Source organism: Sylvia atricapilla, chromosome 4 (genome assembly GCF_009819655.1).
Source record: "Sylvia atricapilla isolate bSylAtr1 chromosome 4, bSylAtr1.pri, whole genome shotgun sequence".
In the NCBI taxonomy this organism is placed as follows: domain Eukaryota; kingdom Metazoa; phylum Chordata; class Aves; order Passeriformes; family Sylviidae; genus Sylvia; species Sylvia atricapilla.
The window spans coordinates 58,231,582-58,255,577 of NC_089143.1; the positions used below are offsets into that span (position 1 = coordinate 58,231,582).

The 23,996-nt window shown below is 48.2% G+C and overlaps 1 protein-coding gene across 1 annotated transcript; it reads left to right on the plus strand.

The window, feature by feature from the left end:
• Positions 1–764: 764 nt before the first annotated feature.
• On the plus strand, positions 765–5,465 carry MEPE (matrix extracellular phosphoglycoprotein). The gene is made up of 5 exons (XM_066316852.1): positions 765–772; positions 1,482–1,553; positions 3,108–3,161; positions 3,302–3,394; positions 3,495–5,465. Exons 2-5 carry the CDS (start codon positions 1,494–1,496, stop codon positions 5,463–5,465), a joined length of 2,178 nt encoding a protein of 725 aa, XP_066172949.1. The 5' UTR covers positions 765–772; positions 1,482–1,493.
• The last annotated feature ends 18,531 nt before the right edge of the window (positions 5,466–23,996 follow it).

Consider the following 23,996-nt stretch of genomic DNA (forward strand, 5'->3'; position numbering starts at 1 on the left):
GGAGCTGCTGTCACCACCACCACAGTGAGTACCTGAGCCAAGGCCGGCTACAGCAGTGGGAACCCTTCTTGGCTAGCAATGCCACCAAAAGTAGAGGTGGGGAGAAAGAGAGTTTGAACTTCATGCACCTCTTTGTAGCACTTCTTCGTAACAAATTTGGGCTCAAAGGGACCTGCGCAAACAGTGCATGGAAAAATATACATATGTTTTCCTTTTTTGCCACTCTTCTATTTTGCACTTGCACAGGTTCAGCTCAGAAGGGTTGAGGTTGAAACCCAAAAACCAAGTGCCAGAAGACACAGCATGGTGGTGTTCCTCAGCTTGGCCAATGCTGCCCTTCAGTGCCAAAGGGCCAGGACCAGGCCTGGCTCTGGATATTGCCCTTCTGTTTCTGCAGCCCTGCCAGCTTTCCCATGTTGGTCACATGGAAAGCCAAGACCCACTGCACACCCTCTTATCAATAACCAAGCTGGACATGTGCCACACTAAGATCTGCGCTAATCATTGAGCAATTTTGCCTTCAGAATAGATATTTATAAACTGTGCTTTCTGTTTATCCAGCCAGGTGGAACATTTGATAGCTGTCTTTTACCACAAACACATTTTTAGCTGGAAATTACTCCCCCTGGTTATCTGCGGGTGCTGCCAGAGCTGACAAATGTCCCTGGGCAGGAGCTGATTGGCTCTGCGCAGCCGGGGCCAACTTTAAATTTCAGCAAAGTGGGCACAGGCTCCACGGTCTGCCACTGGGACCTGCATCCGACGGGAAAAGGTAATCTTCTTACCTAGCTTCCTGCCCTGTCTCTCCCTAGCCCTTCAGCTCTGCTGTCCCTGAGCATAGGGATTCTCCTGCTTTCACTCTGGGCAAGCCACAGTGGGGATGGGGACATCCTGATCCTTGGCTGTGCACACCTCTTGAGCTTACATTGCTTTGTATTGCTGATCCTTGTGCATGGATTTCCTTCTGGGGTTTCCTGTAGCAATGCTGGTACGGCTGAAAATAGTCTCTGGGATGGACGTGCAAGCCTAAGCAAGGGTGGTTGGGTGAAATGAGAATTATTGGCCAATGGAGCTATTGCCTCCTGCCATTTATCGGTGCTGTGAAAACCTGCTGCTTTCCTAATCCAGATTTATGAACATCTTAGCTTGCAGCAACTTTGGGGGATCATTTATTGCAAATATCCACCCAAGCTGCTTTGGCAGAGTGAGTTAGGAAGTTTTACTAGCCAGTATCAGGGCACCCACTCGGAGCTGTGCCCTAAGCACACAGTGACAGCATTGCCCTTGTTGCGAGGAATGCAGAGGCAGGACAATGCCAAGGGCCACCGCAAAACCTGGGAAAAGCCAGGGTCGCTGGAAAACCCTGCTGCCATGGGAGCTTTGGGGTAGCGGGAGCTTTTAGGTTGCTGCTAACCAGGATTCTTGAGGACCACAAGTCCCAGGAAGACAGACTGCAGCGATGCTTCACTTTGTGCCTCCAGGAGCAGCCCAAGATGCAAACATCCCTCGTCTGCCTGTGCCTGTGCCTGCTCAGCACAGCCCTCGCCACACCTGTGAGTATGGCTTTTCCTGGCTTCCCAGCATACTGCTGGAAGTGTGAGATGTACTGTCTCGGCATGCTTTCAGCAGTGGGAAAACATGGGCTGTAGTTGCATACACCACCTCTGGTGTTTGGGGAGGGGATTAAAGTGAACAGCAGAGGTGAGCCCAGAGGGAAAAATATGTATTAGCACTGAGGTGGCTGAGCATGTCCCTTCAGTTTAGGAATCAGGGCATTGCACAAGTGTCTGTCTGGGTGGCTGTACATCTTCCCCTGGATTTCTGTGGATCTGGGATGTGCCCAGTGCTTTTGGCCTGCAAACAGCCTGAGCCAAGCCACATGAAGGGAGGTGTGGGAAGGATGCTCATCTTGCCTGTGTGGGGAACAGCGGTAGGGGTTCCTGCAATTATTTTCCAGCTCTCCTAATTTGAAATTTTGAGAGGTTTAAGTAAAAACAGTGCAAACTAAGGTGAATGTAATAGCAGCCATTTTAGACCTGAAAAACTGTTGCTTAGAATACTAAATAGACAGCTAGAGAGAAAGTCTGCTCCTAGAAAAGGCTTGCTTTTATGTCAGGGTAAGGAGGAGGAAAATCCCATCTGCCCTGAGGGATGGGCCCCTCCCATGTGTCTTTTACCCTCCCGAGTAAAGTTCCCACAACCTAGTCTGTAGCAGGGCAACTTGGGGGAAGGCAATAAATCAGCACAGATTTGCTTTTCAGATAGGGGCACAGAAGGGAGTTAATACTATGCGTGTAACCAGAGCTGTAATCTGGCCTTTGATACTGCTCACGAACAATGAAACAACCTGGGAATATTCAATACTTTGGAGTGTGTTTCTGCCCCTTCAGCTGGGCTTGGGATGTTTCAGTGACTAATTTTGCTGAAATAAAGAAGACGCCCCTCCATGGGGCGGTCCGTCACTCTGGCACGTAGGGAATGCCTGAAATGGCTTTGTGGGGCTCACAAGATGCTCCCACCAGTAGGTCTGCCAACCCTGAGAGATGCACTAGCCGATAGCCACCAAAAGAGGCCAGAGTTATCAGGGAGAGCTGGAAGCCTGCAAGCATGTACAGAAACCCAGCTGTGAGGAAACAGAGGTTGTTGCTCAGTAGCTCAGTAAATGCTGGGAAACTCCACCAGTTAACCAGCTCCGGACTCCCATCACAGGCAGATCCAAGCAGTAAGCTGGAGCATTCTTTTGTAAGCAATGGTGCTGTGTATTAAAAATGCTCTGCGATAAAATCCTCTGCAGCAGTCTCCAGGAAAAGGTTATTTGCCGCCCAACAATATCCTGTGAAAGCCAGCATGCAACACAATTATGCTGTAGCAAAATTCACAATACTTTTTGGACCCTGGAAATGGGGTTTTGACCTTTCCTACTACAGCTGTCTTTAAGTTGGGCAACCCAGGGAGTGCCTGGGAATTTATTGGCTTATCCATTCAGTTTTCCCACCCTTCCCCGAACACTGGGCAGGGTGGGTGGCCAGCAGTGGGCGCTGGCAGCTGCCTGGATGCTGGGGCAGTGTTTGATGCCTCAGCTCTTGCCTGTGTTTTGCTGCCCACAGGTGCCACCGCCACTGCCTGGGAGAGCTGCTGGGAACTGTCTGGGACAGCACCGGGTATGTATCCCTCTGCCACCTCCTGGGGCCTCAGTGGGTACTGGTGAGACCCTACTGCAGTGCCAGACACAGAAAGGGAAACTCCTGATGATGCAATTATTAAGAAAATCATGAGATTTGGTTATTTTCTTCCCCACCAGATACTTCTGAAAGGCTGCAACGCCAAGCATGGCTTCTACATTTTCAAATATGTCTACTCATTCTCAACACGGAGGAATCAGACACAGATAAAGGTGAGGAGGTGGCCAGGGGACACTGTGGGACCCTGGCCTGGCAGCAGTGCCCATAGCAGCCACCCTTCACCCTGACCTCTCCCTTGTGTGTACTGCACAGAAAGAAGAGGCTAACCACCAGAGTATCATCCCCAGCCGCCAGCTGGATGAGGATAATGCCAGGCGAGTGCCACCAGAGGCTGAGACGGCCCCAGAGCACAGTGACAACAGCAGCACTGAAGTAATTGAGTACGGGATTGTCATCAAGCCTCAAAACCGCAGCACCCCGGGCATCAGCAGGGATGGTCCCAGTCCTCGCCCTGGCACTGGCACACGAGCACGTGGCAGTGGGGGTGGCACCGGTCCCACCCCATCCAGCTCAGAGGGCAGCGGCGATCTGGATTTGGTGGTGGAAGTTGATGGTGGTGTTCCCATTCTTCCTGAGGGTGAACGCCCCAGTGAGGTTGTGGTGGGGAACAGGTCCAGTGTCAGGAGTGAGGACAAGGATGACGGTGGCCCCAGGGTGGTTCCAGCGGAGGGATCCATGACCGCTGGGAGGGAGAAGGTCCCTACTACCAGAAGGGCAGGGGATGAGGGCAGCAGGGAGGCCACTGTGTCTGGCCAAGGGCAGGAGGGTGTCAAGCAGGGTACAGGAACAGGAGGCATTGCTTCGTCTGTCACTGAGAAGATGGAGGATGTCCAAGTGGATGCTGCAGGTGTGGATGAATACGCTTACGTCCCCGATTCAGGCAGCGTCACCATCACCCGTGGGAGCCTGGGCAGCACTGACAGGGCCACCAGCTTCACCCAGGTCTCTCCAGACAAGGATGACGAGGTCAACATCTTCATTGGGAGGGCCAACATCCATGTGGGGGAGCAGGAAACCACCCAGGCTGGTGCCACAATGGGCAGCAAGGATGATGGCATCCCCGCTGTGGGAACCGGCAGCCCCCTCCCCAGGCTGGACATCACTGCAGCACCAAGTGGTGGTGAGGATGACCACATCCCTGCTCGAAGGCAGCCTGAAAGACTGGCCACCACAGCCGCCCCAACCCATGGGGACAGTGTCACCAGCAGCCTCAGGGACGGCCGTCTCACTGGAGAGGATGAGGAAGGTGCCACCACCACTGGTGTTGATAGACGACTGGTAACCCCTGCCCCCTGGAGAGTCACTAGTGGTGACATTACCATCCCCACACTGGCCAGCATCCATGGGAAGGATGATGATGAGGTGAGAGGGGAGGGGCAGAGGTCCAAAGGGAAGACAGGCCATGTGGCTACCACGACCCCCCGCCAGTGGGGTGACGTGGAGGCCACTGTCACTGTCCCAGCCGAGGGGGCCAGCATCCGCCCGGCCACTACCCAAGGGTTCCGCACCACCCCGTCGGTGACAGCCAGCAGGCACAAGGCAGGCGCGGGCACTGTGCTGGGCAGAGGAGGGAGCGGGGAAGTGGGGACAGCCACCTCCCGACCCCCCCGTGTGGAGGCACGGCCCGGGACAGGGATCAGGGTCCGTCCAGGGGGAGCAGGGCCGGACAAGGCACCCAGGACGGACAAAGCACCATCCCCAAGCGGGAAACCCGGCGGCCGGGCGTCGAGCGGGGCCCAGACAAGTGTTGGCAGCTACGATGGCGATGCTGGGGGCAGGTCGCAGGCCACCAAAGGAGGGGCCAGCCCCGCTCCGCGGGCAGGGCAAGGCACGGGCAGCGCGGCAGCAGGCAGGGCCCGGGGGCGAGGCGGAGAGAGCGGCACGGCAGTGCCGGGGGCCGGCGGCGGCCGCCTGCCCGGGCAGCACGGCAGCAAGCCGGGGGCCGCGGCGCCGGGCCCCATCGCCGCGCTGGGCCGCAGCCGGCAGCTGGACCAGGTGAAACGCGCCGACGAGCTCCACGTCCGGGAGCGGGCCTTTTACAGCCTCGGCGGGGCGGGCGGCGGCCCCCACGGCCCCTACCCCGGCCTCGGCAGCGCCGACAGCAGCCAGTCCTCCGAGGGGGACCGGGGCAGCCACAGCGAGAGCGGACAGACGGGACTGCAGCCCTCAGGGTGGGAGGCCCCAGGGTACGCCCAGGGCCGCTGGATCCAGGGGCCCCTGTGAGGCGGTGTCCACCCCGGCGGGCTCCAGCCGTGGGGCTGGGGTCCCACACGCCGCGTTTCCCCCTTGGCGTCCCCGCTGCGGGCTCTGCTCCCGCCTGGGCGAGGGGCGGGCTGCTGGGGGGCACACGGTGCTTCACAGCCCAGGAGCCAAAAATCACTGGTTCATGGGATCTGCTGTTAATCTGGGGGAGGCTGCGCATGGCACAGCAGCAGGAATGCACGGGTGTGCTGTGCTAGACAGCCGGGGAACAGCAGCCATGCTACGCGGCATAGGGTAGCGGTGTTTGTGCGCTGATGCGAAGCAAGTAAAGAAGCAGTGAGAAAAAGCCTCTGTCCTCGCGGTTTCACTTCCAGCCCACTGGAGAAATAAAGGCATTTCTGTACCTGAGGATCTGCTGTCTCTGGTGTTTGCAACGGGACTTGAGGTGGTCACTGGCACAAAGAGTGTGCTGGGGGTGGGCTGGTCCCTGGCCGTAAGGGCATTTCTGGCCCCAGCAAGTCCCTGGCCCTGGCATCTCCTGTGGGACTGCAATTTGGCCAACAAGCCCCACACATCCGTCCTTTGGGGTATCAAACCCTATCAGATCCTGCCCAGGGCCACCACCCTCCCTGGGCTTGCTAGGGAGGGCCACAGAGCATCCTCCCCCTCGGTTCATCCACCTTCCCCAGCAAGAAGTCCCCATCCTGCCCTCCTGATGGTACATTTCCGGACCACACTGTCCTTCCAGGAACATTCTGGCCGTGCCACCGCCATTCCTGCTGCTGGCCCCTGCACACCGGCCAGGCTGGGCTTCGACACGCTGGAGCCATGCCGTCAGTGATGCCCAAAGTTAATCACTGTTTATGCAATTGCAGGTTACTTTTTCTGTCTGAGAAGCTGCTAAAACAGGCAGAGCACCAGAGCGAACAGCTCAGTGGGAGAGGTGTTAAGCCTCAAGGGGAGAGGCATTGCCTCAGCACATGCTGAGGGGACTCACCACCAGTGCTGTGCCAATGCAGGGAGCAGGCAGGAGCAGCCAGGAGCAGCCACGATGTCAGTGAAGTACCCGCAGAGTGACTGCTTCCCTTCCCTCTGCACACCTGCACACAGGGAAGTGACAGATCCTGGTACAGGACACGGAATCACAGGATGGTTTGGGTTGGAAGGGGCCATACAGATCGTCTAGTTCCAACTGCCCAGCACGGGCAGGGATGCAGTCCTCTAGACCAGGTTGTTCAAAGCCCCACCCTTGACCTCGAATGCTTCCAGGGATGGAACATCCATAGCTTCTTGCAGCAACTTGGTACTTAGGAATCATACATGGTTGATTCGTGCTGGAACACCAGGACACTGTTTCTCACAGGTGTACCAGCTACCACCAGCTCTCGAGACTCTGCTTTGCTACTGCTCATGCTCTCCAGCAGAAAAATTGCATTGTTCCCACCATGCCCCCACCAGGACATCAAGGCTCTGGTGTCTCCGGGGAAGCTGCTCTGTGTAGCTCGATCCCAGGGCTACAGGGGCATGGAGATTTAGGCAGCCTGTGGCAGGGGTTTGCCTGCAGTTTCCCAGGCTATGGACAGCATGCAGAAGACCTCCAAGTGCTCACGGACCTCCTGTGCTGGCCCATCCGGCACAGACTAAAAGGTGCTGCAGGGCTGCTGTCAGTCTGGGCTGGATGACTCACCCCTAGGACTGCCACGGCACATCACAGCCCCCGATTTATGGACTATGGCAATGCTCTGGGGATGTAGGGCTCGGCATGATTGCCTGGCAGATAAAGAGGGTGGGTTTGGGGTCTCGCCAGTGGCAGGGGTGGAACTAAGGAGTTTGCAGCCCCAGCATAGCCCCCTCCATGCTCGGTCCTGACCACACCCTTGTCCAAAGGATTAAGCAATATCCTTAAGCAAGGGCTGCGCACCATCTAGTGGAATAAAAAGCTTGTTGCTGGGAATGTTTTGTGCCTGTTGAATGATACCCAGCTCTGCCTGATGCTGGGCGTGGGCGCTGCTGCCGTCTTGTCCCGCTGCTTCCCCGAGGTCCCGGGGAGCTCTGCCTGAATGATGAGGTCAGATATAAAACTGGTTAGTTCAAATATAAATGGCATACATTTATAAACCAGCATTCCCGCCTTGCCCAGTTGCGGCCAAAGCACTTGGGATTTTTGTGCTGTGACTTTGGCTCTACATCTGGGAGAACACAGTATTTTGGTATACTCACCCTGAGCCCCCTGCTCAGCACCACGATGTTGCCTGGCCCTGCTCTTTCAAAACTCACCTGCCAAAAAGCACAAGTAGCCGCTGAACATAAAAACTGTGAGTTTCCCTAGGAAAGGTTTTCCCCAGAGTATTGGAGCAAAGCAGGGAGCTGGTTTTTCCTTGCAGCAAAGGGTGAGCAGATGAGGGCTGGCGGGGTGGGACTGCCCACCCCTCATGCTCAAACACTCACAAGAAGCTTACGGCTGGGCTAGAGGTAGTCACCAGCTCTGGGAGGTGTTCTTCTGTGGCCCTTTGCTCTTTGGCTCTGCTGAGCTGTGTGTTTTTGAGGAAAGAATTAATTTAGACTTTTAATAAATACACATTTACATTATGTTCCTTGTGTTTTGGGGTTTTTTTAATCAAAGGCAACAGTGATTTATCTACTGGTGTTTCTTTACACTGGGACAGCAGAGGCTGTTGCTGAAGAGACTTAGGGTCTTTCATCCCATCCTGTAAGTTGTGAACCCAAGTGAAGAGTGATATGTACTATCAGAGGGTACAGAACAAAAAATGAATTGTCCCTAAAAATACCAGATAGTCTTATGAATGCTGATCGTGGTCATGTGGCCAGACAAGTATGGCTACACATTGCTGCTTCAGGTCAGCAAGGTTGCAAAGAACTGTTAAAATGCTTTTTGAAAGTAGTATAAAAACCAGTGATACGCTTTGAGGAACCATTCAAACAGAGTTTTGAACTTTATGTTTTCAGCTACAGAGCTCAGTGCTGGCTGTGTGGAGGGGGCAGGTGGTGCCCCATCACAAACAGCTCTTCTCAAGATCTTTTCTTGGCCGTGGGGTGGCAGAAGGCACTGCCCAGAGAGACAGCGTTTCCTTCCCTGCTGTAACACCATGCTTTTTCAGAAGAGGGCAAAAGCAGACAGCCAGAGGGAGCAGCTGAAAAGAGCACCTTTCAAAAGAGAAGGAGCACGGCTACAGGACAATAATTATTTTCCTCCTCACCTGCTGTTACTCAGTGAGATCCATCTTCATCCCACGCCAAAGACCAGGGACTGAGACTGAAATACTGTGCACACCCTCAGCAAACCCTTCCTCCCAGTGCTCAGCCTTCCTGCTCCTAAGCTGGCAGCCAAGGCTGGGCAACTGCAGGGGACCGGAGCACATCAGATTTTTGGAGGATGGAAGACGCCCCAAAGCCTCCATCCTCTGCCAAGAGAAGCACTTATTGCCATTGAGAAGGGTGCAAAACAGCCCCAGCAATAAGAAACTTGAGTTGCATTTCTGCAGAACAAGCCACACAGTACTGCCTATCATCAGGGGGGTTCAAAAATGTTTTTACTTACTTACTTATAGACCATCCACCAGCACTTCCCTGTAAATACTTTGGGAAACATACTCTGAAGTCACGACCATTGCTATAGTCAAGGCACATTTTGCCACATGGAGTAAAATGCAAATCTCAATGACATTAATAAGAAAATATTATTGGCCAGTATTATAATCTGTTTGGGGCCTCTTTTGATAATCCTTGTCTATTTCCCTGCATCCTCGTGGTGGCTTTAGGGGGACTGGTCTGCAAGGTTTTTCTGGGGAGAAATTGCCCTGCAGCAGGATACTTTATCAAACAACATCCTATACTACTACATTCACCCTTCTTAAATTACTTTATGGGCCTTGCTCTGATCATCAGGGTACCCCTGATCTGGGAGACTACAGAGCTGACAATCCCAGTGAACTGTGAGTTTCTCACTTCCTGAAGTTCTCTGGAAAAAAAACTTCTCCTGCCAAAAAATCCTGGCAAACTGTAGCCATTGTGTGAAAATCCCCATGCTGTTCCTCCAGGTGATTAATATACCAAGCCAGACAGTCTATGTTCAGCTTAGGCTGTTGGCTATAATTAATATTTTAAGTTTGGGAAGTTGGGAGATACAAACTTCTTTTGTTATGGAATGGAACGGCAGGAGGTGTTTCAGCGATCTTACACCTTGCTTCAAAGCTGGCCTGCATGGGAGGACACAAAATAGGTATGTGGCCTTTTCAGCTTCCCTGCAAAATGTGCAGAGAAGGGACAGGAGCTTTATTTCCCTCCCACCACCAGGTGATGAATATTTCAATAGTGGCTTTAATTAAGAAGTGTTGGTCCTTACAGTAAAGTTTCCCAGCACCCTGCTGCCATCATTCAGCAGCAATGAGGAAGGAAAGACTTCAAATGTTTGACTTATTAAAAGCTGACCCTCCTTGTCCTCAGTGCTACCTCCTCCTTTTTCCCTGCTGGCACATTCCTGCAAAAAGCCATCCAATTGCACCCCAAAATACAAGTGGACCTGAGCCCACTCAGCTAACATCAGCTGTACCTGTAGAGTGAGTGAACAGGCTCCCTACCTTAACACATGGGATGTTTCATATGCCAGTATATCCACTTGTGCTTCACCTCAGTTTAAACACTCCTGATTTCCAAAAATGTTGGGCCCAAAGGGCAGAGTTTTAGATAAAAAAAATCCTAAAGGAGATTTAATGCTTGAAATAAAACCACTAAGGTGCTAGAGTAATTCCAAATACTTATTTAATATATGGATAAGTAAGTACCTTGTTCCAGCACCAAATATGAGAAATGAAGGATGTGAGTATGATGACCAAAACCAGCCTTTGCTTTTAATTTTCAGACACATGACTAAGAAAAAGGGGAAAGTCATCCCCATCCATCTTTAAACACTCAGTGCTTGGCCAGTTACCTAATAACAACAGTTTTATCAACAGAGAAATTATTTTAAGAAATGATCCTCCTCATGTCGAGTGTGAGCTGAAAATACCTGTATGCTATCCACAGCACTGGATGAATTTCCACCATCCTCCCCATACCCAAGAGCACCCATGGCACCAGGGGCTGAGGATCATCCCTGTATCCAGCAAGGCTACTGGGGAACTCCTGCTGCTCCCAGGAGTGCCAGCCAAACTCTTTAATGCAGGTCCAGTGGCAGACTGGCTAGAAAAAAACCTGAATTTTAATTTCACTTTCCTTGCTGTGTTGTCTTTTGCAGCCGAGCAGGACTTCAAGAGGAAGAGCAAATATCCTCCCAATCCTCTTGTGAAATGCTCAGCAGAGGAATACTTGAACACCTGAAAAATTCAAGACTTCAGACACTTTAAATAAGAAACTAAATTGTTAGACTTTCATCAGTTTTGAGGAAAACCCTAACAAAATACCAAAAATCTCTTAATTTAATTTTAATTTCTATTTACTAGGGATTAAAGTTGAAACAGTCTCATGAGAGTTTTCAGCCACAGACTAAAGAACATGAAGGAGAAGAGAAGCTGTGGAAGACCAGGCTGGTCAGGGCCCTGCACACCCTGATGCGGTGGATGGTGTCCCTGTCCATGGCAGGAGACTGGAACCAGCTGATATTCCAAGGTCCCTTCCACACCAGAGCATCCTGGGACAGCAGGAGGGTGCAAAGAGAGCTTCTACCAGTCAGTGGAATGTTGCCACAACCAAACTGTTGCCTCAAGGATTCCATCCCAGGTGACCTGGGGTCCGTTGGGTCAGTTGATGGATCCTCTGCTGGGAAGCAGACACAAAGTGTCCGTCTCCTCTGCGTAGTATCCATCTTCTCCATCCCCGCTGAGAACAGAAGGTGATTTGCTGACATTTATGAGGAAAACTGACTACACATGTAAGTGTAGATTATTTTTGAGGTTTCTGATGCTGAGGGGCTGTTCTGAGCTTCTGTCCCAAATGCAGGTGTCTGAGGCTCCAGTACCAAACTTGTACAGAAATTGGTGACTCGGGGATGGGAATCCTGGAGCAGGTGTGGTATTTAAGAGAACAGCTATTCCAGATAGGTAATCTCCCTTCTTCTCTTCTGGTAGGTTTGGAAGAACATCGTTCTCTGACCCCTAGAAGTCAGGAGTTTGTGCTACCTAAAGGAATCTAAGGGATCAGTCGCTGTAGCTTCTCTGACATCCCTTCTCTGGTGCCTATCCTGCGTACTCTTCCAGTGGTTTTAGGTCATGAAACACCATGGGAACAGTGAGTACTTTACTACTCAATGCAAATCTGATTCCTAAAACATTCTCTCTGGGGTACTTCCAGAAAGGATTTAAAGAGTTTGTAGCAAATGCATGGGAACAGAAGCCTATAAAGACTTCATGTAACTTCATGTTTTGGGAGATGGAAGATTTTTAATCTCTCTGGGTGCTAGCAATAGTTCAGAAATGCTTACAATGACCTGATAAAATTGTGAAGTAGTCTCCTCATTTTCAAGTCTTTGGGATAGGCTTTTCCTTGGTGAGACATTTGGTAAAAGATCAGGGGGGACTCCTTTTCCTTGATGCCATGCACTCAGGGAGGAATGACCCATAGCACCATATGATGCATATTCCAGCCTTTGCAGGAGTGTTTTCTGTACTCTCGTGCTTTCATTAGTGTTGCAAAAATGGGGGCCACGTTACCTTAACTCCCACAGAAAATGCTAAGGTTTTGTTCCCTCTTAGAATCAGCAAAAGTGCCATGGAGAAGCAGATGATTCTGGTCAAGCTCAGAAACAGAGCAGGCTGCTGGCTCCTGGGACAGGTGAAACTTCAGAGCTTCAAGAAAGTGGTGCACTTTCTTTTGAGCTTGGTAAGGACAGCAACTGCTTCTGGAGGGCTGGGGATCCAGCCAAATGTGGATTTTCCAGTCTCTAGGCCCTTTAGTGGGGAGGAAGAGAATCCTGGGATTTTAGGAAGCGCCTAGTATGGCATCTGTAAACAGCAGGGCTCCTGACAAGCCTTTGTTACTGAGCTGTGATACATTTGCACTGGTGGGAGATGAACTGTGCAGCAAAGGTCCAAGTGCTGCTCAAACACCTGAATGTCTACTCTGAGCAGCTGGCAGTTGCCTCAGCTGCCACTACACAGGGTGCCAAACTAAGTTTGGGATCTCCCAGCTGGGAAGTGGATAAGGAAAATTTGCCATTAGCCATGCCTCATCCCTCAAGGGAACATGTACAATATGGTACTGTAAAATCAGGATACCTGGTATGATTCCAGCTTTGGTTTGGGGTGGGTTTTTTTTTTCTCTGTGATAAACATTCCCCTATGTTAGATGAATCTTGTGTTGGTGTGTACCTCCTGCAAGCTGCTGTCATCCAACAGAACTGTGTGAGGAGCTCAGCCACCCTTTCTTGCAGAGGACAGGATTAGCAATGCTCTCCTGTGGACTGTTGACAGCAAAGCTAGAGTGAAATGTTGGACAACATTCCTGAAAAGAAGAGACCCAGGGCACAGATCAATCCTACCTCAGCCTGTTCCTCTGGGGCCCATTTCATTCCTCTGCATTTTCTGATATTGATTCTAAAATTCTGGTTTTCAGCTGGTGAGGAATTCATAGGTGTCACAGGTGACTCTCCTGACTCTGAGGACATCAGTCTAAGTGCCAGTGGTTATGGCAATGCTGTGGTAAGTAGTGAACGACACACTTCTCTCCATCCCACAGCCAAATTAGTTTTCTCTTGAGCTGCCAGGCCTGTCTTCTGGTGTCCAAATGTTCAGTCTGACATTCAGGGCTGAAACACAGCTCTGACTTGCCTACTTTAGACAGAGCTCCCAGTCAACACCAAATGCCCCTGTGAATGCATCAGCATCCTTGAGTACACTTGCAGAGAGTGGAAGAGTAATTTAAAAGACCTTGTTGCTCCAAAACTTTGGGACAATGTTTAGCAATCATGGGTAATGGAATAGAAGGAGCTAATTTAAAGCTGAAGCTGTTCTAGAGATAACCAAGATATAGGCCAGTGATTTAAGGAAAAAGGAAAGAAGAAGACAGGAAGCCTTTGACTTCCCAAATATGGAGTGTTTAGCTGCAACATTGGTCTAAGGTGCTCCTGTCACTGAGGTACCAAGCACAACTGTAGTCCAAACAACAGTTTGGGACACAAGCTGTTTATTACTCCAAGAAGTATTTAAAGTTTATTAATCTGGTTCTATTTATTACTCTTTGTATTTTACAAAGATCCAGCCCACAGGGTAGTTTATCCCCTGAGTTTTGGGATGCTACTGCTGCTGTGCAAAGTGCAAACATGCAGCAGGGATGCTGGAAAAGGCCATGAACTTTATGGAAGAATCTTCATGACCCAGCTCCAACTCTGCAAAAATAAGAGTGGGTTTGGGGTTGGAGTTTTTTCTTCAGCAGCTGTTCATCTCAAAAAAAGACTTTATGGCTATCACAGCTGACTTTGACCATTTGTGGGAGAAAGAGGGAAAGAAACACTTCCAGACTAAATCTAGTCAGGGAATTGAAACAGAGGAGTGGGGTATGAAGTGTTCATGTGATTCCTAAGTTACCTCTGTTTCTAATCTGTTCTAGCAGTGGGAGCAAAACCAGCAGCACCCTCTTCTTTTCGATGCAGCAGATAACTCGGCCGTGCTACTGGCAAGTGATGATGATGTGGAACCAAGAGATAGTGATGGGTACGTGAGAGATAAAGGGTATCTCCAAAGTCTAATTTCTGACATAGGGTAAAAAGAGGTTTTTGTCAAGTTTCTGGATTCTGATTAATTCTGTGCGGAAACTTCAGACATAGAATATAGTGGCCTCTCTGGAAGAGAACTAAGTAAAAAAAAATCCAAGCAAAATCCAACAGAAACATTTCTTATCTGTTCATGAAGCCATTAATGCATGTATCTTATATTATGGCTTGAGATGTGCTGAAATGCATGCAGTACATAAGAGTCTTTGGAATTATTGTGTTGCTGGAGTGTTGCTAAATCAGAGTAGGGGGTGTTTTAATTTCTTATTTGATTATAATTATTATAATTTGATATTTTATGTATCAGTAACCCTTTATGTGTGGTGAAATTAATGGCTGCATGTTTTTCCTGGTTGTGTTCTCTCTAGTGCATGGTCATCAGGTACTCTTAGTTCTCCAACCTGGGTGGATGAGTTCTCAGAAGTAAGGATCCATGTCTTGTCATCATTTCTGTTTTGTGGGAGGGAAATGGGGCAGAGAGGGAACTGCACAGCTCAGCTGGCCAGGGTGGGATGCTGTGGGCAGCTGGCTTGAAGCACAGCCTTTGCTTTGAAGCTCCAAGTGGCTCATCCTTCCAAGTCCCTCCTTGCTGGCGTACCCTGAGGGAGAAAGTGCTGCCAATGTGGCACTGGCAGATCTGTGGGTTCCTCATTCTTCTAGCAGCTGCTTTGCCTGGTACCCATAGAGAAAAAAACTGAAATTCTTTCCTCCAAATCCCTTTTCTGGCTTTCTTTCTTTGTCAGCTCCTCATCTAATATGAAATTTCTATGGCTAAAACAACTTGATTTGCCTGTTTGGGAGACAAAGAGGGAAAGATTTGCCTGCAGGCTAAATCCAGATAGAGAACTGAAACAGGGGAGCAAGGAGGAGGTTTTTAACATATTTCTTAAACTGCTGCCCTTTCTACCCACCTGCAGTGGGAGCGGAACCAGGAGTACCCACTTCTCTCCATCCCAGTGGATGATTCAGTTGCACTGGTGGCCAGTGATGATGATGAAGAACTGAGAGATAATAATGGGTATGTGACAGATAAAGTGTCTCTCCAAAGCCTGATTTCTGACAGAGTAGCAACAAGTTTTTTGCCAAGATTTTAGGTTCTGTTTAATCCTGTGCAAAAAGTTCATACCTGGAATACAGTGGCCTGTATGGAAGAGTACTGAATAAAAAAAGCAAAACAAAACCGTAAAATCCATCACAAACTTTTCTGTTCATGAGGCCATTATTGATTGTACCTTACATTATGGTTTAGGGTATGTTGAAATGTGAGTACATAAAAGTACTCAGAGTGCTCGTGTTGCTGGACTGAGCTGCTGCTGGGCTGGGATGTTGCTAGATCAGAATAGGATGTACTTAATTTCTGACATTTTATGTATCAATAACCCTTGTGGTGTGGTGCAAATAACGACTGTATATTTTTCTTGTTCTGTTCACTCTATCATAAGGCTCTTTGGTCCTCTAACTAGTGTGCTTTACAAGGATTGCTTCTTATGGGTAAGAATCCCCATATCATCCTCCTTTCATTCTCTGTGGGAGGGGAATGGGGCTGTGGGAGAGCTATGGGACACATCTGGCTAATAGGCAACTGGCTTGAAGCACAGCCCTTGCTTTGAAGTTCCAATCAGCACATCCTTCCAAGTCATTTTTTGGTGGTGTGCATCAAGGGAGAAAGCCTTATCAAGAGGGGTTTATCAAGCTTATGGCACTATCAGAGCTTTGGGTTCCTCATTATTTAGCAGCAATTGATGGAGGATATTTCAAGTCTTCTTTGCCTATTGCCCAGAGAGAAGCAAACTGGAATTCTTTACTCCCAATCCCTCTTGTGCTTTCCTTTCTTCAGCAGCTGTTCATCTACCACCAAGTGTTTGTGGCTATCACAGCTAAATTTGCCCATTTGAGGGAGAAAGAGGGGAAGAAACCAGTATAGAACAAATCCAATCCTGGAACTGGGGGAGCTGGGGGAATCCCTGGGGGAGCTGCGTGGATGGTGCGTAGATGGTTCCTAAACTGCCTCTGTTTTTACACTGTTGCAGCAGCTGGAGGAAAACCAGCAGCACCCACTTTTTTCCAGAGCAGCAGAAAATTCAGTCCTGCTACTGGCAAGTGATGAAGAGGAAGAAAGAAACAACAGTAGGTGTGTGAGAGATAAAGCGTCTCTCTAAAGTCCAATTTCTTAGGGTAGAAACTCAGGGTAGAAACAGTCTTTTGACAAAGTTTGGGTTCTGCTTGATATTATGCAGAAATTTCAGACCTAGAATATAGTGGCCTATGTAGAAGAGAACTACCTTTTAAAAAAAAAGAGATCCTAGTAAAATCCAGCAGAAGTTTTTCAGATCTGCTCATGAAGCCATCAACAAATGTTTTACATAATTGCATGAGATGTCCTGAAATCCTTGCAGTACATAAGAGTCTTTGGAATTATTGTGTTGCTGGGCTGGAGTGTTGCTAAATCAGAGTAGGGGGTGTTTTAATTTCTGTTATTTTATGTATCACTAACTCTTTATGTGTGGTGAAATTAATGGCTGCATGTTCTTCCTGGTTGTGTTCTCTCTAGTGCATGGTCATCAGGTACTCTTAGTTCTCCAACCTGGGTGGATGAGTTCTCAGAAGTAAGGATCCATGTCTTGTCATCATTTCTGTTTTGTGGGAGGGAAATGGGGCAGAGAGGGAACTGCACAGCTCAGCTGGCCAGGGTGGGATGCTGTGGGCTCATCCCACAGCTGTGGGCTTGAAGTACAGCCTTTGCTTTGAAGCTCCAAGTGGCTCATCCTTCCAAGTCCCTCCTTGCTGGCGTACCCTGAGGGAGAAAGTGCTGCCAAGGTGGCACTGGCAGATCTGTGGGTTCCTCATTCTTCTAGCAGCTGCTGACAGATTGTAGATGTTTGAGTCCTCTTTGCCTAGGTTGCCAATGGAGCAGCAAACTGGAATTCTTTCCTCTCAATCCCGGTTCCATTTTTTTTCTTCTTCTTTTCTTCAATTCATCCAATATGAAATTTTCTGTTTGGGGAAGATTGAGGGAAAGAAACACCTGCAGCCAAAATCCATCTTGGAAACTGAAATGGGGGGAGGGAGGAGGGCTCTGAATCTCTGTTTCTATCCTGTTCCAGCAGGGGGAAGAGGACCAGCAGCAACCTCTTGTTTGTTTTCAAGCCAGAAGCTATTTGGTTATTACTTTTTTTAATGTTCTTAACCAAAATTAGAGGTCAATAGCCAAGCATTCTTCATCTGATCTGTTGTAATTGCTTGGCTGATCTGGTGTTGGTACATAACACCAGGGCTGCACACAAAATTCTAATTGTATTTTCTTTTTTCTCTCTTCCCATATGCGCTGATGCAAGCTTTTTGAAGGTGAGTTTACATTTTAAAGTTGCTAATGGAATTGTTATAAATATAATCATTAGTTTTTCTGTGTCCTTTCCAACCATCTCAAGCAGCATGGATTGAAACTGCCTTTAGCAAAAGGCAAAGAGCAGTGCTAAAGCCTCTGGCCAGTGTCTTAAAAAATAGGTCCCATCTGTGTCTGATAGCTGCTATCAGACACAGTGGAAACTCCCCACAACAGAAATTGTTGCTCAATACTTATGTAGGAAGGAACTTTAAATTGGTGACGTTTTTCTCTAATTTCAGTTGATTAGTACTGGATTATTGTTACATGGACACAGGAGTTGCAGGGATCATTGTTGCATGTGAATTCTGAGAATTAAAAAGCAAACTGCAGTTCTCACCCTTTGGCCATTAAAAAAATTATCTCCTTTGAACTATATGTTATAATTTTCAAGTTAATTTAACACCATAGGACCACAGCAGTGGTTAATAAGAATTGTGTTACTTATCCTGCTAGTTAGAATTGTGTGAAAGAGCTTCCCTTTATAAGGCAGATTTGTTCACAAGTAGTATAGCTCTGTGGAGTGTATGACACCGAAACTCTCTCAAGTAATATTTTTAGCTGTTTGTAGGGTTAACAGAGCAAATGTTTTGTGTTGGTCTGTAGCAAAATAATCATGGTGTGTGGAAGGACTCAGCCTCAATATTTAAGGAAACTAGTTTGTTTAAGATTGCTTTTAACCCAGCTGAATAGGGGCCATTTCAAATAGGAACGATTACAGACCATCTATAATAACTCATTTAAAGGGTAGTTCCAAGGAGAAAGAGTAAATAGTAGATCCAACTTATTGAAATTAAATTGCAGGGTGTGAACAAGGAAGCCAGCTGCTGTTGGACAGCTCTGTACTGAGTGATGAAGATGAAGATGAAGCAACAGATAATGATGTGTCTGTGACTGATCCAGCATCTGAAGAAGGGGATTCATCAGAAGATGAAACTGAAAGTTCAGAGTATGTGTGCCTCATGACCTACCAGGCATTGAATTTTCCCTTTTGTTTTTCATACAGACAAGACTATGTTTTACTGCTGTGGTCTGGCTTACCTTTGGGACCTTCACTTACTGTACTTATTTCTCTCTTTCAATGATGACCACACCCCATTCTGCATGATGATCAAATGATACTATTTTACTTTAGGAGGGGAAGACAGCCCAAGGCAGATGGAAAGCTTTGCACACAACCTTAAAGATGAGTTTGGGGGTATAGCAAGAGAAGGTGATTAGGGACAGGCCACAGCCCACAATGCATTACATTTCCTTTTCATGCCAGGCTCTAGTAGCGCCATTAGATATGGAAACACTTTCATGGCTATTGATGGCTTGGCAGCAGCCAGACAAATCCTGTGCAAGTTTTAATAAAGCTGCTGTGCTTTGGATCATGAAGGGCAATGTAGGAAAGAACTTAATATAAAAAAGGCATAATTTTTCCCTTTGAGCTCAAGCTTCTCTGTTACATCATGCACCTTCCTGCTTTGTTTAGGTGAGGCTGAAGAGCAACACTTAACACTGAGTAAAGGGTTCTTCTTGCCAGAGCTGTCTGCAGTGTTCCTCTGTAATGTCAGGCCTTGTTCCATTCTAGAACTAACACTTTCCAGAGGACAGCCTGATGCTTTGGTTACAAAGCTGTTACTGATGACCTATGAGCCATACATAGACTGCCCAGCGCTGGAGGCTTCTGATACTTCAGATCCCAGAGCAGGGTGCCTGACTGCATCCCTCTCCCAGTGAAAACCAAGATGCTGTTTCCTTTGGGAGATCCACACTCGTTATTACATACAGCAAACAGAGAGTTAAGGATATGCAGGGCTCTCCAGAGGAAATGTGTCCTGGCTGCTCAGTGCAGCCAGAGATTCCGTGACACTGTATGTGACAGTGACCCTTGATGTGTGGTGACATAAACAGCTGCATGTTCTTTCTGGTTCTCTTCTCTCTAGTGCTTGGCCAGCAGGTACTATTAGGTGCCCAATCTGCATGGATTTTTACCCACAGGTAAGGACCCACCTTATTGTCATCTTTCCAGCTTTGTGGGAGGGGAATGGGGCAGAAGGGGAGCTGCACAACCCAGCTGGCTGGTGTGGGATGCTGTGAGCAGCTGATTTGAAGCACTTGCTTTGGAGCTCTAAAAGTTACTTCTTACTGGTGTATGTAGAGGGAGAAACCCTTGCCAAGGAGGCACTGCCAGACTTATGTGTTCCTCATTATTCAGCAGTAACTGGCAGATTGCAGATACTCCAAGTCCTATTTGCCTGCTTCCAGTAAAGCAGCAAACTCAAATTCGTTCCTGTTGTGATTTCCTTCCTTCCAGATTGTGCAAAGTGGACGTCTGATTTTGTCAACACTGTGTGGCCACGTCTTCTGCAGTCAGTGCCTCCCTTTTGCCCTTCAAACTGCAAACTTTTGCCCAACCTGCAGGACAGAGCTCACTCCAGGACAATACCATCCCATTTATATATAAGTATTTCTTTTTTTCAAGACAATCTCAGGTGGATTTTGGGCAAGAGGTGGTATAAAGAGTTTTTTCCTTTGAATATATAGTTTTTGTTGTATGAGGTTTCATTTTCTCTGACTTTAATTATAAACAAATGTTTAATTGAGCTAAATATAACCAAATCTGCTCATCTATGCTGGATTCTGCTGGTAGACATATTTCTTATAAGAAGTCGAAATAGAACCCTTGGTCTGATCAGTCAGAAGTGCTTGTTCTTTTCATCACACTGTCAATGATTTTTTGGGGGGGAAATGCTGAAGGCATATGCTTTGTAGTTCTTGTGATAGGGAAAGTTCTGTAGTTCTTATTTTATAGGGAAAAGGGGACAGGCACTGCTTGAGGTGAGAGGACTTCTGTTTCTTAGGACAGACCCAGCTGTTTTGCTAAAAATGTCATTATTTCAGTGCTTTGAAGGCTGAAAGAGCAGCAGGTTGTGCACATATCCAAACACAACTATATTCTTTGAGAATAATTTGTATGTATCTAGATAGCTTGTTTATGGCCCAAGCTGCTCCTTGTTTTGTCCGTGGTTACAATGTTCCACTGATGACTGTCAGCTGATGACAGGAGTACTGCCAGCTTCTATGAACCTCTTCCCCTTCTAAAAAGTCCTAAGCCTAAGGACTTTAACATAATTGCTTCAATATAATTGCTTTATTATAACTACTGGGATATTGCTCCAAATCCAGTGCGCTGTACCAATAGTTATAGCTACCTACTGTGCTGTAAAAAATCATTATTGCAACTAATTTAAATGAATCATTCATTTTATTTTTATAAATATAGTTGGGCTGCCCCAAAGTCTGGGGCCCAAGACTGAACCCCAAACTGGGACTAGGCTCCTCTTTGAGGAGTTGAAAAAGCAAGGGGGTTCTTACCACACCTTGTGACTTAATGGGAGGGCTTCTCTAATAAACTTTGTCTGCATGCGACACAGGTGCCAACCCCCCGCTGTCGTCTCAGGTGTCTCAGAGCCCACAGCAGCTGGGGACAAGCCCTTCACATCTGTGTGTCACCTCTGGCCAGATGTGCTGGAGAAGCCTGGGGGCCATAGATCCTGCAGGCACGGCTGCTTTACACACTCCTCCTGCCAGAAACTTGATCCAAGGACAATTTCTGGGCATGAGAAGTACATGTTTAAGGAGGGATGGCAGCCCGACTTGGCTTGCTTTGTAAATAAACACCGGGGGTGTGTAATGCAATAGCACGTATACTTGGCCCCAGCTGGGCTGTTTCTCTGTACTGTGTTGTTTTGGTGTTCTGGATCAGAAATCTGTAGGTTTGTTGTTGTACCAGCCACTCAACCACTAAACTGCGAAACCTTCTCCGCAGTCAGCGTCTCGGAAAAGCCAAACACAAGCAGCTCGGGCTGCATGAAAACATGAGCAGCAGACTGGCCTGAAAGCCAGAGGAAAGCTGTAATTTACTGGAAGGGAAGGTCCTCTTTAAATTTACAGAAAAGAGCATATATAGAAACCTAACAAAAGCATGTAATGATTGTCTGGCAGGGACCAGGAGATGCTGCTGTGAGAAGTGGTGATGTGGATCAGCTATCAGATGTTGAACACATTTTGCCTTGGTCGGGTCATAATCCCACATCCTTGATGAGAAGGGTCTCTTCCTACTACTAAAACTGCAGAGATGCTGTTAGAAAAGCAAAAGCTCAGCTTGAATTGAAGTTGGCCAGGGGTGTTGAAAACTGCCAGAAAGTGTTCTTTAGATACATAAACAACAGGCAGAAACCTAAGGGAAATATTGACCCACTGTTAAAAAGGAGAGGTGAGTTAATCACTGGCAACACTGAAAAGGCAGAGGTTCTCAACATTTCTTTACCTGTGTCTTTGCCAGCACTGCTGCTCTCCACCTTGGGAGAAAATGGATAAAATAACTGCAGTTGACTCTGCATGTATTTAAGCAGAGTCCTGATGGCAGGGTAGGCTGCACATGCCAGCAATAATAGGAACACCCTTAGGGAAGCTATGGAAATTCAGAACACTCCAAGAGCACCAGGATTTGTGCCACAAACAGCAGTTAACACTCTAAATTTTTGGTGCAGATCACACCAAGCTTTAAGGCGGGGCTTGCAAAGTTGGTTTCTTGGGGATAATATATCAATTAAGGAATCAAGCTCATGAGAGCAGGGTCGATGCAGCAGTACAGATGCTGCCAGACCTGCCCCAGCAGGGAGCACTGCCACAGACGTGTGCAGAAGGCTGTGTGGTGCTGGGGGAACAGGGAGACTGGGGCCATGCTCTTTTCCTCTGTTCAAGCTCTGCCTCTGACTGACCAGCTCAGCCTTACGGAGTGGATTCCACTTCATTGTTTTGCTTTCTCTCCCCTTTTTCCAGCTCAGTTTCCCAGATCACAGCCATTTGTGCTCCAAGCCTTCTCCCCTCCCAGCTTTCTGGCTTTTCTGCCCTATTGGCATTTTCCCCTTCGACCCTTTTTTCCCACTGCTGTTTCTCCAGCCTTGCCTTTTCCACTATGCATTTCCACCTTCATTTTTTTCCTGCTCTGCACTCTATCAGTGCTCACTTCCTCTGCTCCTACCTGAGTAAACTGGCGCTGGCTCCTTGCTCTGACTGTCCAAAATTCTCAGCCAAATGAGGTTGAGGGACTCCTTAATAAAATTCCTTGAGTATCAGTTTTGTGCAATAGTCTCCTACTCATTGTAGGGGGTTCTTTTATGCTTCCAAGCTTTAATTTTATGCTTTTTGAAATAAGCCAGAACAGAAGTAAAAGGAAGATGCTTTAAGGAAGGCTGTGGGGCAACATAAAGAGACCCAGTACTGCTGTGGCCTGGCATATCTTGGAGTCTCATTTGCTGCCTGGAAATTTTTCCCCTTTATTCCTGTTTATCATTAATGCATCTGAATTGGCATCATTAATGCAAAGGAATGGTTCTTACTGAGAAAGTCTCCTGTAACAAAGTAAATAACTGCAACTCTGGTGAGGAGAAAGTTGATGTTGAAGACATGTAGGTTACTTGATACAGGTCCTGACTCCACTTAGCAGGGGAAGGTTCCTGCTGCAGCTAAGGAGGGACCATTCAGGATGAGTTTGCCTGGAAAAACTCCCGGAGTTTTGCTGACAGCTCCTGTGCCCAAAGGTTAAGGTATTCTGGATACAAATCACTAACAAGCAGGGAGAAATGTTGGTCTCCAAGCTAATTGCCCGAAACTAAGTTGCTTGAGGTGAGTCACAATCAGATGATGATGATTTTGTCATCTCATCTGGACCCAGTGTCTGCTGTGGCCTCCCAGCTCTCATGGGTCACTGGAAACAGGCTCTGACACATGCCTGGGGGCAAGAAGGGATTTTCTGTGCAAGAACTGGGGAACAGTTGCTGCTCTCAGCACTTCCCAGCAATGAGTAAGTGCTCCTGGAAATGAACGGGTGTCAGGAAACTCTGCCTTTCTCTGACCTCCCTGTGTGCCTTCTCCCTTAGTCACCGGCTAGGGCTGGGGGAGTGCTAAATGTGTTTAAGGTGAGATGCTGTGATGCACAGGGTCTAACATGTTCTTGCCCTCTCCCAGCAAAGAAGGATGTCTCCACTCCCTGTTCCCCCCTGCACACCCCCTCCCTGAAAGCCCTGTGTGCTTTCCCCCTGCCTCTGTGTTGTCCTGCCTGCCCTAACCAGTGTGTCCTCCTAAAGGGGGCTGTGTGGAGCTGTGTGTGAGGAAAGCAGGGAAGTTTTAGCTTCCTGTTGGCAGAGCCAGGAGTAGGTTTTCAACAGGAATTGTGCTATACCTTTGCTATCGCTTATTTAGCACTGCCTGGCTCTGGGCCACTTAAAATGGAAAGCCAGACCCCAGAAAAGGGCAAAGCATCACTGTGGTCACTGGGAAAACTCATCTGTGTCCTTTCTCCATGCAGCTCAAACACTGCCCAGGCCTCGGTTTTAGAGCTACAGAAACCTCCCCCGAGTTGGGAGGTGGAGGTGTTTGTTGGAGTGTGGGCTCG